Genomic DNA, 19,603 nt, shown 5'->3' with positions numbered 1-19,603 from the left:
GAACAACCTCATAGAATGAATTAAGAAAGGAAAGAGACATGAAGGAAGGAAGGAAGGAAGGAAGGAAGGAAGGAAGGAAGGGAGGGAGGGAGGGAGGGAGGGAGGGAGGGAGGGAGGGAGGGAGGGAGGGAGGGAGGGAGGAAGTATACTTTTATTCCCCACCCTAAACCTTGATTAAATTAGAATTTACCACCTGTATCGGTTTGCTAGTGCTACTATGACAAGTACCAGAGACTGGATGGCTTAAACAACAGAAATATATTGTCTCTCAGTTCTGGAGGTTGGGAGCCTGAGATCCAAGTGTCAGCTGGCCTGGTCCTCTGAGTGCTGTGAGGGAGAACCTGCTGCAGGTTTCTCTGCTTGGCCTGTAGCTGGGCACCTTCTCCTTGTGGCTCTTCATATCATCTCTCTCTGTCACATTTTCCCTTTTTATAAGAACGTCAGCCATATTGGAATAGGGCCCACCCTGATGATTTCGTGTGTTTTTTCTTTAAAATTGATTTCCTCTATAATGATGTTACCTCCAAATAAGTTTACATTTTGAGGTGCTGGAGGACTCCAACATACATATGTATTTGCGAGGGGGGGGGGGGGGGGGGACACATTCAACCCATAAGACCACATCACCATAGTTAAAACTCTTGATCTTTGCACCACAAAACTTGATCTTCTTTCAGTGTTGCCCGTGTCACTAAAAAGCACTTCCAAATATACACACCAGACACCTAGAAGTTCCAGACACCTCCTTCCCTCAACTGCCTCATCATCCAAATCCATCACAAATGTTCACCTATTTGGCTTCCTGACCACCTCTCCAGGCCATTTGTATCTCCTCTATCACCAATGGAGTGCAAGCCAAGTCATCTCTCATGTCCATTCATGTCTGCCCCTCTGTAATCCATCTTCTACTACAGCCAGAAAGTTCTTTTCAAAGTGCAGATGTCATCTGAACATCATCCATCTTCAAACCCTGCAATGGTACCCCATCAATGCTCATAGATTAAAGACATTCTACCAAGTGGGCCCAGCCAACTCCTGTGGCCATCTCTGGCACTACACTCTCCTGGGCTCACTTCCTGTCTCTCAGAGCTCACATTCCCCATGCCACCTCCTGCACAGAACCGCTGTCAGCCCTTGAGACCCCCACTTCTCTCTCACATCCCATGCTCACTTCAGAAAAGCCTCCCTCACAGTCAGTCCCTCTTCCAGAGTACCTGGACATTTTTCTGCTCAGCATTTATCAGATATTTTAGAGTTACTTGTGAAATTATTAGATTAATATCTTTCTTCTGCTCCACTGCTCATTATAAGCTCAAGGAGAATAGGGATATCATTTCTTTGTTGTCATTGCTGTTCACCATTAGACTCCAAGCATTTAACACAGGGACTCATACATAATTGCCACTCAAAACAGGATAATGTTAGAAATCTGATTTGCTGTCAGAATCATTAGAAAAGCCATAGGCAGATCACTCCATGGGAGAAGTTTATAGAACAGGTATAAAACTATTTTGGTAAGTTGGCAATAAGATGTAAACAAAACGATAACTGAAGATACCAGAAGTACAAATGAAGATAAAAGGGAAAGGCCCCTCGTGTTTAAAAAGGAAGGAACATTAGCATCAGTTCGGTTCATGGATCTAAAATGAAACAGGAGGCAAGGCCAACTCCAGGCACTATTTCCCGGAAGAACCATCAAAGTGCACCGAGATTTCTGCCTCTTTGCAATGAGATTCACAGTGTTGGTACCTTAGGGGGCTCTGGGCATCGCTGACACTTTGTTTTTGCCACTGAATACAATAACATTATTTTGTGCAGTTCAGTGTGATGCTCCCTCTGCTAACTTGCGATCTGCGTTATCCGTCTCTTTATAAGCATTTTTAAAATACTTTTTAGAGCCACAGTAGACCTTGTATACCTTCAATTTCAGAACCTCATTTCACCAATGAAGAATTGGGGCCCAGAGCAATAAAACAGTTCACTTCTCTGCAACCAGTCCACTCTTTTATACTGAATAAGTTGCAGAAGGCCATTCCAAGCAATAACTCAGCAACCCAAATGTCATCTCACCCGGTCAGAGTAGTTTCTGCCTATGATTTCTCCCTTTATGCTCGTTCACTCGTCACTCCAAACAGAACATTGACTCTGATGATTCAGCTTTTACTGCTCATATGACCATGACATTTATCATCCGAGTCAGGGCATCTGTGTGGGTACATGGGGGCACTATTGAAAATTACCTTGGGTCAACAGGTGTAAACCAGGACTGTCCTGAGCAAGCCAGGATGTATGGTCACATTACCAGCACATAAAGTTCTTCATAAAATCCACATGTACAGGTGTTCAGTATATAATGAATTGTATCTCTTTCTCGAGTAGGCTTTGAGGAATCGCAGCCTTTTAGGGAAGTGAACATCACTCTTCCCCTGTTCCATCACAGCGCACATTAGTGTAACTATAGAACTCAGGCATTTTCAGTCCCACTCTCTGCCATTTTTACCAGACAGACACAATCAGACATTATTTTCTTATAAAGAAAGTCATCTCTATTTAAGACACATGATGCTTTTTTTTTTTACAAGTTAGAACCAATCATACACTAACTCTCATATCCGGAAGTGGTGGCAATAGGCTGTTTGGTTGACCACTCTCTATTTCTTGAAAACACAGACAACTCACACACACACAACTTTGTAACATTTCATCAACAAAGGAGCTGAAAACTAGGAGCATGAGGAAGAGGAATTTCCTTGTCTCATCAGAAGTGAGGTCATAAATGCCAGGCAACCATGGTAGTCCACACTATAGCTTTATCATTGGGGACCTTTAAGGATCCAGGGCTGAGAGCAAAGAAATAGGCTTTCCTGATTGGTGTCAAATTACACAGTCAAGGTCTGTTTGGACCCCTGTCTTTTGAGGAGTTCTTGGGCACCGAAATTTAATCTGTATTCAACCACGTTGACCTTATCCACTCCAATGGGCTGACTTATCTTTCCTGATGCCGGGTTAAAAATATAAAGACCTGCTTATAAAATTAACAGATTATAACATTAACTATATGGAAAGAACATTTCCATTTTTCCTTTTTGTCACCTCACACTTCATCATCTCAGGAAGTGGGGCAACCACTGATGGTATGACCTGAGGCAGGCCCTGGGCCGTTGAAAAAGCAAAGTCAGGTACCTTTTATTTCTTCCTGATTTTCCACTCACACGTCTTGCTTTGACTACACACATACTGATGATGATGATGATGATGATGATGATGATGATATAGAGGAAGAGGAGAAGGAGAAGAAGATGATGAAGAAGAAGAAGTAGGAGGAGGAGGAGTAACAGGAGAAAAAGAAGACAGAGAAAAGAGGAAGAAGAAGAGCATAATTTCCTCTCAATACTCTGAGGTTTTGAGAAGTTTCTATTGATTTTTTTTTTTTACAGAGAGGAAGGGAGTGGGATAGAGAGTTAGAAACATCACATCAATGAGAGAGAAACATTGATCAGCTGCCTCCTGCACACTTCCTACTGGGAATGTGCCCGCAACCAAGGTACATGCCCTTGACCAGAATCAAACCTGGGACCCTTGAGTCCGCAGGCTGATGCTCTATCCACTGAGCCAAACCGGTTAGGGCATGAGAAGTTTTTCATTAGTGGCTAAAAACATATGAGCACAGAACTGTTAGTGCATTTTATTTCCATTATTCCTGGAAATACAGTGGTATTTTCAAACATCAAGTTTTTCTTTGCTGATTGAGAAGGAGATATTCAAGTCCTGCATTTATCTATGGGGCTTGCTACATTTCCCATCTTTGTTAAAGTATATTTTATTGATTTTTTACAGAGAGGAAGGGAGAGGGATAGAGAGTTAGAAACATCACATCAATGAGAGAGAAACATCGATCAGCTGCCTCCTGCACACTCCCTACTGGGGATGTGCCTGCAACCAAGGTACATGCCCTTGACCAGAATCGAACCTGGGACTCTTGAGTCCATAGGCTGACACTCTTTCCACTGAGCCAAACCAGTTAGGGCTACATTTCCCATCTTATATTGAGCTCCTAGGTCTCACCACTATGGGACACTATTTAAACTTTAAAGGCTGCCTCCCCCCAAATACGACATACTCCAATACAATTACAACAAATTAAATAGCCCAATGAAAATATTTATTTTAACATTTGGCCAGGGGAAATCTAAAATAATGTTTAAAGAAAAGAGCATAACCTAGTTATTATTCATGAGTGACTATTCAATAAAATGAACCAGAAAAAAATGTCTAAAGGTTAAATTGAAATCCAAGTTGAATATAGATCAGCAAGATAGAGTTATTGCCTTGAAAAGCATGACTCTTTCTTTCAATAACTATTATTTTAGTATTTCTCCAAACCATACTCTAAAAATATGTAAAGCTATGCATGCCAAGCATACTGCTCTCAATGTACTTTCAAAGAAAGGGAATTAAATAAGCACCAATAATATGCAGTGCACCCCAAACAGAACAACCCTACAACCTTACCTTATGATTCTCATGAACATTTAGTGGCGGCATATTTGCACAGCCTTTAGAACTCTCTGACACATAGTAGTAAGCACTATATAATTGTTAAGTCGGTAACAGTGCATACAATATGTACCATTAGATAGGCAGAAGCAGACATGGCATATAAAAATTGTACATAAATAACAAATGGTTAATATCTAGGAAATTTTCACAAAGAAGGGGACACAGAATGGATGTAAAAATTGAAAACAGAACTTATTAAAGTTACTAAAGCAAAATGAAACACCATCAGCTTGGGCACAGCTTTGAGATAAATTCATAAGCCAGTGAATAGACACAGGTGCCAAGAGTATAGGAATGGGAGATTGGGCTTGAATAGTGAATTAGGCAGTAATGGGGTGCAGAAAATGCTCTTGTAATACTTGTTAATATTACAGTATTTGGTGATACTTACAAGGAGACAAATCCTTTTTGAAGTAATCAATCTTACCAGAGAGTCCAATGTGTAGCTATGTAATGGTCACAAAGAACTATCATACACAGCTTTAGCAATGATTACTATTGCTGCTATGCTGTTCTTAGAGCATAGATTCCTTATAAGGTAAGAAATATTTGACATTGATGTAGCTTTTCACACTCAAGTTGGCACACTTAGTCTTAAAGCTGTGACTGATTACACACTTGCCAATCTGTTTAGCCAATAATTGCTTAGAATCATTTCCTTTCTCACCTTTTGCCCAAAACAAGCTTATGAAGAAATATCCAGTAGAGAAGAAAGGGACAACTCCTATATTCATCCCTCAGAGCTGAAGTCTTATTCTCTATGTTCTATCTCCAGCTCAGACTTCCCCTGGTGGTAGATTGGGAGATGATTGAGGGCAGGACCCATCATATCCATCCTGTAGCCCCAGCATCTAGCACAGAACATCATATAGTAAATCTTTATGAGCGACAGTTTAGATTGGCTTAATTGGATTGGGTTGGGTTGGGTCGAATCGGATCAGATCAAAGTGAATAAAAAGTAAAGCATGTACCCCTTTCTTATACTAACAGAAAGTACAACGTTTTAAATAAACCCTGTTTAAAAATAGCTCATCATATATAGTTGAGAAAACATTTTTGTACAGATTTAGGGACACAAAAAGCTTTCTTGTACAAGAAATATATGAGACTTTCAGTGCAATGAGTTCATCTTAAGAGACAGAGAAAAAATACCTACCTTATCATAGATCAAGTTGATGTAACACTTAGATGAGCACATTTATATACTTGCATCATAGAAAAAGATGCTTGCAGTGTGAATAATATGCCACTTTTAGTTATTAGGCAACTACTTCTACCCCTTAGCAAAGCGTTACTAAAAGGATAGTCTTCTAACAAGGGATGTGCTGCAAACTCCTCATTTTTAAACCAGTACTATTTAAATCCACATATGTTGAACAAATCAAAGTTCCAGTAGTTTCTTGGAAATGAACAGCAGCCTATAGATGTGTCACTAAAATAATTAAAAATTAATTCAGAAGTAAGATAGAAAAGAACTTTTATATTTTTCCAGTCCCCTTAATCTCTCACACAATGATTGGGAAAGTCCTCTCTCTGAAAATCTTATTTGACCTAATATATCTGAAAATGAAATAGAACCATGTTATTTGTATCTGAAGAAAGTTTCTAAGAAAGAGTCAGACATGCAGTTAACACAGTGTGTCTAGACTAGACTCCGCGTGGTTATGCTCTTCACTCACTTTTATTGACAAAAGCTATTCCTTACGAGCTGGCTGATGCCCAGAAAAAAGTCTATGTTCTCTATTTAGATTGATTTTCCTTTTGCTTTTTCCTGTCTATCTTGGTGGAGGTAGCTTAGAAGTATTCTCTGGAGCTATTGCAATAAGTCATCAGTGGGGAAAAATATCTTATTCTAGACTTATTAGACCTTGGAGACTATGAAGATCCGAGGATTAATTTTTCAGACGTTAAATAGACTAAGCCAGACATAAAAGGGTAAATACAGAATGATTCTACCTGCATCAAGCTCTGAAACAGGCAAGACTGTTCTGTGGTACTAACTGTCAGGATAGCAGTTATTTACCCCAGACCTCTGGGATGCTGGTCGATGGGGTTGCTCCTGCATGCGGATGTGGTGACATGAGTGGGCTCAGCCTGTGAATATTTATTAGCTATTCATTTATCCTCTGGGTAGATGCTATACCTCCATAAAAAGTCCAGAATAACATTAATATAATAACAGACATGAAAAGCAATCAGATTTCCTTTGTCTAAATCCAACAGTATATTCGTCACAGATCGCAATACTTGTGTTGTCCCAAATCATAAGCCTGCGTGCCAGCAGAACCAGCAGTTTGGATCCTCTGCTTCTGTCTTGTGATTATTCTCCCCCCAATCTCAAGCTGGGCCACACTTGAGGCCCATGGCACAGCCTGCTGCCGGAAGGCTGCCCACCTTCCTCTCTAATCTAACGCTGTTTGCCATGTTCACAGGCGAGTTGTGTGAAGAGAAGCTGGACTTCTGTGCCCAGGACCTGAACCCCTGCCAGCACGACTCCAAGTGCATCCTGACGCCAAAGGGAGTCAAGTAAGTCAGGGGCTGCCTCGGTGCTCACCACGTGGGGGCCCTCTCTGCTGGGAGCTGCTCTTCTCCACCTGCCCTCAGGCTCTGGCTTCACGCCTTTGCTCAGGATTAAAGGAACATACTCTCTGGGGTCCAAACATTTGTATAAATGGCAATAAACAGCATGGACTTTGCTTTAGTACACTGAAAAATAAAATAAAAGAGAGAGTTTTCTTTTTATCCATGACTCTTCCTAAGAAGGTGTGCATGAAGTAAAATAGCCTTTGACTATATTTATGAAAATGTCTTTGAAGGCTGACTAAATTTGGAATATCTGGTAGGTTCTTTATTATTTGAATGTTTAATTTGATCTGCAGCAGTGTTTTAACTCTCCAAAGTGAGGAAGAGAGAGGGCCCTATGTCCCAGGTTGTCCAGGGACAGTCCCAGTTCATGCCTGTTGTCTCAGCATATTCACTGATAGGACCCCCTTCACCTTATATACGTCTTGTGGGGGATGGTAAAGCATACAGCCACTCCGAGTAGAGAGCTCCCTCACCTGAACTCAGAACTTCAAAATCATTTTTTATGTCTTTCTCAGCAATCTTCCTGAAATAGGTTTGGTATCAAATTAAATTACATCTTTGGCACAATCCTGAAATATCTCAAGGGTCTATCAACAGCAACTTCTCTCCTTAGAGACAGTAGTAGTTTAGAGACCATCGTGCCCAAATGCTTCCTTTTAAACATGAGGAAACCGGGCCCAGAGCAGTCAATGGCTGCCCAGGTATCTCAAGGTTATTCATGGGCAGAGCTGGAGCTCAGATATATACTTCCCAGCTGGGTGATTCTTCTAACACAGGTGACCCCTAAGGAGTTTTGTAGTTTCTTAACATTGCAGCTGGCTTATTATGGAAGGTAAGCCGGACGCTCAGGGATGAACCACCCGGGTTCAGGAGTTGAGCTGTGCTTACATCAGACAACTAGCAAATAACATCATTTGTCCCTTTCCACAATATTTATTGAGCACCTGCCATGGGTCAGGGCACGTGGCAATAGTACCATCTTATATTTTTATACTGCTCTATAGCTACTCACTTTCACATACTTGATCTTCTCGATGAAATTACTCAGGCATCATTGCCATGGGATTCAGAGAATTAAAAGTGACTCAGGTCAGGAACAGTTTTGTGAGAGGAGATGGGATTCAAGCTGGGACTCTAACATTGAAATTTGTCAATGGATCATCAGACATTGTCTGTAGGATGGGAGGTAAGGGTCAGTATTACCAAGACCCCGTCACTGCCTTTAAAGACGAATCTGAAAAATATCTATTCTCAAGATATATTTAATTCTTTGATGCAACTTGGCTTAAAATTTATCATTTTAGAATATACAGATACAGTTGCAACATCTACTGATTCCATTTGATGACTTACTGAAAAGGAAAAGAATATCTTTTATACTACTTTTCAAATTTTAGTTTATACTTCCCAAAAAACCACAGAATTCTTAGTAAAATCTTTATACAAAATTCTGCATTGCATTTTTGTTCATCTATATACTGTACATAAATTAGTTGAACTCCTAATGTCTTTGATCTGCCCACAGTTGGCAAGTTGAAAGTCTATCACTTCCATTACAAATATCATTTCTCAGATAAAATCATCAGCAGAGAAGGTGGTTTTCCATAACTGCTTAGCTGCTATATAGGTTTCATAGGATTTTGTGCAATGCAGTTATAAGATAAAATATTAGTAAGACAATGGAAACCATTACAGAATGAGGAAGTTCATCTTCAAAAAGATGAATCTTTAATTCAATGTCTTCTATTACCATCATGAGATTGCATACTCTTTTTTCAGTTACAGTTGACATTCAACATTATGTTATATTAGTTTCAGGTATACAGCTTAGTGGTTAGACATTTATATAATTTACAAAGTGATAGCTTAATAAGTCCAGTACCCACTTGGCACTATACATAATTATAACAATATTATTGAATACAGTTCCTATGCCGTACTTTATAGTCCCCTGACTACATTGCAACTACCGATTTGTAGTTTCTAATCCCTTCATCTTTTTCACCCAGTCCCCCAACTCCTCTACCCTCTGGCAACCATTAGTTTGTTCTCTGTATCTATGAGTCTGTTTCTGTTTTGTTTGTTCATTTATTTGGTTCTTTAGATTCTACATATAAGTGAAATCATATGGTGTTTGTCTTTCTCTGTCTGACTTATATCACTGAGCACAATACCCTGGAGATCCATTCATGTTGTCAGAAATGGAAAGATTTCATTCTTTTCATGACCGTGTTCTATTCTATTGTATGCATGTGCCACATCTTCTTTATCCACTCATCTATCAATGGGCACTTAGGTTGCTTCCATGTCTTGACTATTGTAAGTGACTTTGCAATGACCATAGGGGTACATATCTCTTTTCGAATTAGTGTTTTGGGTTTCTTTGGATAAATACCCAGAAATGGGATTGCTGGGTCATAAGGTAGTTCTGTTTTTAATTTTTGAGGTTGCACACTCTTTTTTTCAGTTGTTTTTATTGATTTCAGACAGAGAGGGAGAGAGAGAAACATCAATGATGAGGGAGAATCATTAATCGGCTGCCTCCTGCACACCTTCTACTGGGGATCAAGCCGGCAACCACAGCATATGCCATGACTGGGAATTGAACCAATAACCTTTTGGCTCATGGATCAACACTCAACGACTGAGCCATACAGGCAGCTCTAGGTGCACACTCTTCAAAGTGCATCTTCCTGGATTATGGGTTCGCTGATTTGGGAACCTGTGGTTTTCACAGTCATTTGTGAGCTTGTTTTACAGCTGGATGTAGCTTAGCAGAAAGGAGGTGAAGTCATAGTATGTGCCATTACTCCCACATTCTAAAAAACTGCACATTGTGGGAAAGGGAGGTGCAAAAAGAAAATGGACTTAAAAACCAAAACTATTTGAATGCTGCTAAAGAAAAATCTCTCCTGACAAATGTTGTTTGAACAACTTGTACTGTTACTTCATTTTCTTATTACTAAACTGAGAGAGCTGGTTTTACTTCTCTTGCTTCATTATATACCTCATAAATCTCCTAAATTGCTTTGAGATATTTTTAGACCACGATATGCCATAAGCAGTATTTTCAAGCATGCATCTTACTTAGTCAGCGTTTGGGCTTCCAAACAGTATATTTTATAGTCTTTGCTTTCTTCCTCACTCCTGGCCAGATAATGGAGTTGAGGGAATATGATAGGTTTTATTGATAATACAACTTTAAGGAATTCCTAATTAAATATTTTCTTCCTGTTTTAAAGCTAGATCTGAGGAGCAAAAGAAAGACCAAAAGAAGAAGAAAAAAATGTTGGTTATAATGTGACTCCAAGTTCTAAGGGGCTTGAGAAATGGCGTTGGTAGAGAAGAGAATATAAAATAGCTCTTAGCCACTATGGTGAATGTATGGCTCTCTTATCTTTTGCTTTGATTTCTTTTCTCAGATAAATAATTCAGTGTGTTTCAGAGTACTTCTTTCTTTTAATGCTCGGCCCTTTAGCTCTGCTCACATTAACATGGATGGAGGCTCTTCTCTTGGTGCTTGTCCATCTATTTCAGTGTCTACAGCCACTTAGGGTCCACGTCACTTCAGACTTCTTTACTCTGCAGTGTTATGATTTAGCACTGAAACCACTGGCTCTAGGGGAAGCACGCTTATGCAGTGAGCTAGTTTTATGTCTTAATTCACACAGGCAGAGCTGAAAGTCTCTGTGCTAGCCCATTTATTTTAATTCATCAGTTATCCAGTAGCTCTTAAATCCCAATGTTGCATTTGCAGACAAAGCCTCTGGCGTTCAAGAATGTCCACATTCACTTGGGTGTTTTTAATTATCCTCATTCACTTAAACCCTAATGGCTTTAAAATAGAAAAGTGGGTAATTGCTACAGCCTAACCATAAAGGCTTTATAGAATTATAAAGACTTAATGGAATTATTTAAAAATATAACTACCGTTTATTGATCATGCATTATAAATCAAACACTATGCTAATTATTTTATAGATGGTAGTTTTATTAAATATTTTAACAAACCTATGAGATGGAAATGATTTTATTCTATATATGTTACAGATGAGGAAATGAACACTTAGATTACGTAACTTAGTGAAGTTGACATACACTTAAGAATAAAGCCAGGATATAAACCCAGTTCTAACAGCCAAGTCCAAATTCTGTAAAGCTAAACCATAGTTTCCATATTTGTCTTCTTAAAGTCAGCAAACCTTTTCTTTTAATTTATTGACTAGAGGCCTGGTGCACAAAATCTGTGCACTGGGGGGGGGGGCTCAGCCTGGCCTGCACCCTCTCGCAGTCTGGGAACTCTCGGGGGATGTCTGACTGATGGTGTAGGCCCACTCCCCATGGGCCTAAGCCATCAGTAGGACATCCTTAGTGCTGCTGTGGAAGCGGGAGAGGCTCCCGCCATCACCACTTCACTCGCCAGCCATGAGCCTGGCTCAGGGCTTCTGACTGAGCGGTGCTCCCCCTGTGGGAGCACACTGACCACCAGGGGGAAGCTCCTGTGTTGAGCGTCTGCCCCCTTGTGGACAGTGTGCATCATAGCGACTGGTCGTTCCACTGTTTGGTCAATTTGCATATTAGCCTTTTATTATGTAGGATTTTAGAGAGAGAGGAAGGAAGAGGGGGAGAGAGAGAAACATCGAGGTGCAAAAGAGACATTGATAGGTTGCTTCCTACATGTACCCTGACTGGGATTGAACCCACAACCGGGAAAGGTGCCCTCATCGGAAATTGAACCAACAACCCTTTGGTGCATGAGATGATGCCCAACCACCTGAGCCACACCGGCCAGGGCCTTAGAAGCCTTTCTTAAACCCAAAATAGAAATGCTCATGGGAGCCCAGTGTGTAAAACTGATAAATTACAACAAGAGAGTGTTGGGAGGCAGAGAGAGGGTGGAGGGAAGCTACCAGAAACACCTCACCCCCTGCCATGGCCATATCTGTAGGGGTCCATGGTCGCCTATAGCTCCACAAAGCATAGCTCAGAACCCCTGCTCTGGCCACACTGCTTTCCCTCAAGCAACTCAAGTCCTGAGACCTGCTGTCATAGTAGAGATTCCAATGATCAGCACTGGAGAGGGGCAGGTTTTACAGACAGCCCTACAGGGTTAATTATCAAACAGCCTCGTGCAGTGGTTAGAAACCCAGGCTCTTGTCAGATTTCCTGGGTTCAGTTTCTGGCTGTGGCACTCACAAGCTGAATGTCCTTGGGTAACATGCTTAAACAACGTGTCCTCTATTTCCCTCCCCTGTAGAGTGGAGTAATGGTAGCACCCATGTCAAGGGACTGTGGAGAGCTGCCGGGGTTCTTGTCCCAGCATCAAGAAGGGTTCAGCAAATCTGGAGAAGGCTGTGCATAGATTAAATAGGAGTCCAGAGACGAAGCATAATTTTGAAAGGCATTGGGGGTCAGAGGAGCCTAGCTGAAGGAGCTAAGTTCTAAGTTCTTAGGTCTAAGGTCTCCTCATCCCAGGACCCCATGCTTTTCATTAACACAACTTTTCCTGAGGTGAGGCAGAGATATACACTTCAAAGGGTCAGGGTTTCATATACACAAGCATTGTCAGAATGGGGGAATTAGCCTATGGCTGTCCAAGTGTTTGGCCAGTAGGAGGCAATAACATGTAGATTAAGATGCCCTGAGCTCTCTGGCAGCAAACAATCATCCCTTTTCAGGTTTGGGGAAATGCCCTCAGCCATTCCCAGATGCAGCCCTGCTGAACATGCTGGAGTTGGTTTCTGGCAGAGAGCATTCAGTGAATCCACATAAGCCAAGTGGTTAGGGCGGGGTCTGGCACAGAGGAAGTGCTCCAAGAACATCACCTGTATGTTATCCCTGGTCCTTCAGCATCAGAGCAGCTGAGACCCACCGGCACTCCACCAGCAGGAACAGGCTGAGAAGCTATGCAAGAGACTGGCCCCGGGATTCTGTGTCAGCTTCCCTGTCTCACTCCATTAGGTCAACCCGTTCTGCCATAATGATTCTCTGGGTTTATTATGGATTAGGGTATCCAGTGTTAACATATTTTTTCATAAAAATGCATTTTATTCTCTATTATCTATTTTTTAAATGTTATTTATTTGGAAATTGCTTAATATTTTCTAGTAAATTTGACAACATAGATAGCGCTTTTATCATCTCAACTCCTCCAATGAATTAGAGCTGAAAATAGTGGACACTATAGGCAAATAAAGTGGGGAAAAAGGGAGGAAGGAAGAGGGGGAAGGAAGGAGGGGAGGTGGAAGGGAAAGAGAGAGAGAAAGGAAGAAGAGAGAGAGAGCCACAGAGAGGGAGGGATGAAGGGAGGAAGAAAGTGGGAAAGCAAACAAGATAGAGAGAAGGAACCCTGTGCACTGATTCTATTCTTATTTGGATTATGGGTACTCACTCTGGTCAGGCGATAAAAATCACCATTCCCCTGACAGTTCCCAGTGAGAAGCCATGGGGTACTTTGCAGACCAGTACTGTGTTCTAGGCTTCCTTTAGTTTGGGGCTCTGTGAGCATGTCTAAGTACATTTTTTAAAGATGGTGCCATCTTTTCCTAGATGACATGCAACTGTTTGACTTATTTTGGCTCAGTTGGGTTTGAAATCATTTACTTGCTTGTTCAAACAGATGTGACTGCACCCCAGGCTACATCGGCGAGCACTGTGACGTGGATTTCGACGACTGCCAGGATCACAAGTGTAAAAACGGGGCCCACTGCACGGACGCAGTGAACGGCTATACGTGCATCTGCCCCGACGGTTACAGGTGCGAAGAGAAGTTCACATCTGTGTGGAGAGTTAGGGCTCACGGGATTCCGTGCACAGTGGCCATTCAGTAACACCTAATCAGCATGTTTCTCTTCTTTCCCTAGTGGCTTGTTCTGTGAATTTTCTCCGCCCATGGTCCTCCCTCGAACCAGCCCCTGTGACAATTTTGAGTGTCAGAATGGAGCTCAGTGCATCGTCAGGATAAATGAGCCCATATGCCAGTGTTTGCCTGGCTACCAGGGGGAGAAGTGTGAGAAGCTGGTTAGTGTGAATTTTGTAAACAAGGAGTCCTATCTTCAAATTCCTTCGGCCAAGGTTCGGCCTCAAACGAACATCTCACTTCAGGTAAGGTTCCCCCCCACCAGCAAGAGCCGATCTCATCGAAAGCCAAATCCAGCTCTACAGCATAAACACGGTGGTGGTTTGGGAGTGATGTTATTTGTCACATAGACAGTTACGGGCCGCAGAACACAATAACAGACAGCACCCCCTGTGGGAAAGCGTCAGTCTTCTCGCCAACATTTATGTTTTTCTAAGCTAAGTGGGAACCGGGCATTTTTATTCATTACTTGTTTGAGAAAATCACACACACAGTAACAAAATATATATCTTTGTTTTGTGCTTGGGTAAAGGCTTTTTATTCATTTATCTTTATGACTGCAGTCTGGGCTCTACACTCTGCAAAATATCCAGCGAGCGTCTTACAACTTTCCAACCGGAAACCTTTGAGAATAGACATGAAATTAACAAACAGATTTATTGCTAGTCTTTCCACCAAGTCACCTTTACCTCTGAGTCAGTGATTCAGTGCCCTGTAGACAAGGTGAGAGTAGATTAGAGGTAATACCTGTAGGTGACAGGGGGCAGGTTAGTTTTATCCAGTAAATAAAATATTCTATATGTTTTGAGTTCAAATGGTTTTAGCCTCTTTCCTATCGGTCCCACTCTGCATTTGGTTTACCTTGGCACCCAGGGAGGGGCGGGCCGTTCTTTAGAAGTCACGGGGAATGGGACCCCGGGAGGCAGCCAGGCCTTCTTTACGGAAAAGCCTGTCTCCCTGGCTGCCAGCAGAGCCACATTGATTGTTATGAGAAGTGCCCAGTGCTGTTTGGGCTTAGGTCCTAACTTTAACAGAACTGCTTCTTTAAAAGCCAGGAAGCAGGACAGAAAGAGAGATGTCCCTCTTCTCATGCCATCACAATAAAGAATTCGCTTCTTTATATGAAATATGAAAGTCGACCTTGCTCAGCGCAGTCGCATTTCACATATGCCATAAATACAGTCCATTACAGAAGCAGGGCGAGCAGGTGAGTGGAAAGCTGCAAGTGCAAGCACAGGCAGCGGTGTTTACCTAGGTGCATGTTATTGTTCTTTTTCAACAGAACAGAAACACCACCATTTTTATTCCTGATTAGACGTTATCATTCTCTGCTGAGAAAATATAGTTGATAGCTAAGGAGGAAAGCTTGATTTCCGTTAGATATTGTGCACTCTAATGCTGTGGAAAATAGTTTCCAGCTTTAATTTCCCGAAGTGTAAATTAGGTATGTAAATTCCTTGTTTTTGCATATTTCATGGGACATGCATCTTGAAGCTTTGGCATTGCCCATATGTACAGGAAGAGTAAAAATACGTTTATGAAAGTATCTTTAAAGTTCCTTAGGAATTTATTTGCAAGGAAGTAATTTAGACTAGGTCATCTTTCAAGTAATGATTTCAACGTACAGTATCGTATTTTCTCATAGCCATAAGGAAAACATAAAGCTTAGAAAAAACCCTTCACTAAGCAGCCTTGTTTCTTTTTGATGAAATGTGTTTGGGTGACGACCCAACCTACTAACGGAAGTGTCCTCCCCCCTTAGATTGCTACCGATGAAGACAGTGGGATCCTCCTGTACAAGGGGGACAAGGACCACATCGCTGTAGAGCTCTACCGGGGACGCGTGCGCGCCAGCTACGACACCGGCTCTCACCCGGCCTCTGCCATTTACAGGTGAAGATCTCTCAGTTACTGGGAAAGGTGAAAACTATTGTTTCATGAAGCACTGCTTCTCTGTTGTTTTGTAATGCGGAGGGGAGGGATCAGTTGGCTCCAGCAGACTCTGTGATGAGTGTGTTACCCATGGCATGAGTTGGATAATTGCGGGAAAGTCTTATTATAGGACTACAGGTCTCCCCCGCTACCCAAGAGTAGAACCTTCTCACAAAACCCTTTGTAAACCGAAATGGAGTAAAGCAGAAAAGCCATTATCTTAGGACATATCTGCTAAAGGACGCACAAAATGCACAGAGGTAGAGCACAGATGTTCTCACATGCAGTTCAAAGCTAGGGGATGCTGAGATTCTGGGTATGGGTCCTGGGAAGGAGCTTGAGGCTACCACAGTTGCTGCTCTGGGCGCCTCACTGTCTCTACAGAGGCTCACTGAAAAACAAACGCTACTAGTATTTCCCTTTCTAAAAGAAAAGCTGAAGCGTCTTATCTTCCCATTCCTTCCGTCAGATTCCTTTCTTTTGGTTAGGAAAGCAGGTGCTAATGTAGTGTCTCTCTTAAAGTAAAGTGGAAGTAGAGTGAACTTTTGAAAAGTGGGGAACACCTGTATTTACAAAGCTTGGTAGGGGTAGTATTTTGCCCTGGGGCTAGAAAGGAGGGATGCTGCTCCCACCCATCTGCTTGTAGGAGTGAGAGGAGGCAGAGGCTATGGAAATACAGGACCAGAAAAGGAATGTGGAGAGGATTGCAGGGCAGGAGCTCTGACCTTCAGTGAAGTGAGCTCCCAGGGAAGGAACCAGGGTTTTAAATACACAACCTCACTCTCCTACCTCCCAACAACCTCCTGCCTGGTGCTTCCCTGTGGCCAAATAGGATGCCAGAAAACAATGAACCCACTAGTCCCAGTAACGTAAGTCACACTGGAGCTTCCTAGGGCTCAGAGCCCGTAAAGATCTGTGGAGCATAGCTCTAGAGAAACAACTGCAGTAGAAACTCAGCACAGTGAGAAATATAAAGTTACTATTCATGCAACACATGTTTATTGAGCACCTACTGTGTGCAAGGCCCTGTTCCAAACTTTCAGGAACAAAACTCCTGCCCTTAGAGAGCTTTCATGTAATAAACCAATGGTTGCATAGAATATATCATAGATAATTTTATCATTCATTTTGGAAGTCTTTTTTTACATAATATAATGATATTGATGGTACATTGGGGACGTGAAAGGGAAGGTATTTATGAGGCATAAGACTAACCTTCAGAGCCCCTCTGTCCAGTCTCAACACTAACTCTGTCATCCTGCAGAAAAGTTACCTAGTAAATTTCTTCACATGTAGAAATAGAGTAGTCACACATTTAGAGCAGGGTCATAACGCTATATGCAGTCTGTTTTCCTAGGCAGGTAATTTAAATGAACTAAACAGACCAATTGAAAGAAAAGAATATGTTCTCATTCTGTTACTTATATATATATGGTTATTGATTTCAGAGAAGAAAGGAGAGGGAGAAAGAGATAGAAATATCAATGATGAGAGATAATCATTGATCGGTTGCCTTCTGCACGCCCCCTACTGGGGATCGAGCCTACAACCCAACATATGCCCTGACCAGGAATTGAACCATGACCATAGGGTTCATAGGTCCATGATTAACCACTGAGCCATGCCGCTGGGCATCATTTTGTTTCTCTTGAAGAGATCTAACGTTTAAGAGACCTATTCCTTTATTACAAACAGCCTTGATGTTGGCAATACAATAGGAGTGGTTGTGACTGGGGTGAACCAAAAGCAAATCTTTGTCCAAACAGGACTAGGCTACATCTCCTCAGTTCTCCCTGAATCTGCCACGTTTGCTACAACTCCAGCTTTTCCAACTAAAGGAAGAAATATCAAGTTTTTTAACTATAAAGTTTTCCCTCCTTTAAATATTGATTCAGATTATTTTAAAATACCCTTTGTGGTGAACACAATGCATCTGTAGGCCAAACAAGCTTGACAACTAATATGTGGGCATTGATTGGGACTAAGTAGAGATACTGGCCTGTATGTTGTTTGTGTTATTCATATATATATATATATATATATATATATATATATATATATATATGTAATCAATGTGTTTCAAAAGCCTTCATATACTATTTAATCCTCCATAACAGTTCCAGGAAAGTCAATGCCAATTGTAGCCATGAGTGGAATCCTTTTGGTGGTGAGCTAACCCATTTGGGAATATTTACATCATGGAAACAAACACATAATTATTGGTTTCCAAGTGAAATGAGATCGTTTCTTCATCTCCAAATGGTAATGAATTAGTGCCAACACTGAAGGTATTGATAGACCTTAAATCATATAGCCTCAATTTGATTCAGCCCATAAAAAGATTGCAGAATATTGATTTTTGTGGTTCATTTTTGGGGTTGATGTTTTTGTTTTATTCTATGCAGTGAAACAGTAGAATACTTTCAGAAACCATAATAAAGGCTCTTGAGGTTAGCTTATTAAAGCTAGTTCTCACAAAAATATGTATATTTAAAGCATTTCTAGATAAGTTGTAGAAACCAGGATAAGTCATACACAAATGAGGAATTACTATAAAGAGCTTATTTTGAGTTTATGTTCATTACCATTTTTGCCTAACAAGCAATAGAGTACACCCTGTGGCATTTATAAATACCATTAATACCATGTGACTCATTTTACAATATGAATCAGAAGTCTAGGAAAAGCATCGTTTTTAACTAATGCTTGCTCGTCAGTTTATGGCACAACACTCAAGAAAAGTTATTACATTTTTTAAGGAAAAGAAAAGAAACAACAATTACCTGAAATTCAAATAGAGAGATGATAGTCTGACTGAATTGATTAATATGTATTACATGTAAACTAGAGGCCCTGTGCATAAAATTCGTGCACAGGTAGGTCCCTAGGCCTGGCCAGCGATAGGGCCAATCAGGGTCTTCCACTGCCAGCCGGGGCCTTCCTTCTGGCTGCCAGCTGGGGCCTTCCTTCCCCAGTTGCTGGCTGCCGGCCGGGGCCTTCCTTCGTTCTGTGCCACCCCCTGGTGGTCAGCGCATGTTGTAGCAAGCGATCATACTCTTAGTTTCCCAGTTGAACTCCCAAGGGGACACTTTGCATATCAGCCTTATATATATATAGAGAGAGAGAGAGAGAAAGAGAGAGAGAGAGAGAGAGAGAGAGAGAGAGAGAGAGAGAGCGCCTGCCTAGTGGCCCGGTGCACGAAATTCGGGGGGGCTGTCCTTCAGCCCAACCTGCACCCTCTCCAATCTGGGACCCCCCTCAGAGGATGTCCGACTGCCGGTTTAGGCTCGATCCCTGTCGGCCCGATCGCCCACATCCCTCTCACAATTCAGGACCACTGGCTTCTAACTGCTTGCCTGCATGCCTGCCTGATTGCCCCTAACTGCTTCTGCCTGCCATCCTGATCGCCCCTAACCACTCTCCTGCCGGCCTGATTGCCCCCAACTGCCCTCCCCTGCCAGCCAGATTGACCCCAACTGCCCTCCCCTGCTGGCCTGATCGCCCCCAACTGCCCTCCCCTGCTGGCCTGATCGCCCACAACTGCCCTCCCCTGCTGGCCTGATCGCCCACAACTGCCCTCCCCTGCCACGACCCGCCTCCTCCACGCAAGGTGGCAGAGACACCAGGACCGGCCTCCTCCGAGCAGAGCCGCAGGACCCCCAGGCC

The 19,603-nt window shown here is 42.1% G+C and overlaps 1 protein-coding gene across 4 annotated transcripts in view; it reads left to right on the top strand.

The window, feature by feature from the left end:
- SLIT2 (slit guidance ligand 2) overlaps positions 1 to 19,603 on the top strand; it is a 361,028-nt gene that overhangs the window by 320,806 nt on the left and 20,619 nt on the right. For all 4 annotated transcript variants that reach the window (XM_059674520.1, XM_059674503.1, XM_059674511.1 and 1 more), the window contains 4 exons: positions 6,993 to 7,086; positions 13,766 to 13,903; positions 14,010 to 14,250; positions 15,768 to 15,898. In XM_059674520.1, coding sequence (XP_059530503.1) covers positions 6,993 to 7,086; positions 13,766 to 13,903; positions 14,010 to 14,250; positions 15,768 to 15,898 — 604 coding nt within the window. The remainder of the gene's footprint in view (positions 1 to 6,992; positions 7,087 to 13,765; positions 13,904 to 14,009; positions 14,251 to 15,767; positions 15,899 to 19,603) is intronic.

This window comes from Myotis daubentonii, chromosome 1 (genome assembly GCF_963259705.1).
Source record: "Myotis daubentonii chromosome 1, mMyoDau2.1, whole genome shotgun sequence".
NCBI classification, from domain to species: Eukaryota; Metazoa; Chordata; class Mammalia; order Chiroptera; family Vespertilionidae; genus Myotis; species Myotis daubentonii.
Note: the sequence above shows the minus strand (reverse complement) of the source record. Positions and strands in the feature narration are given on the sequence as shown.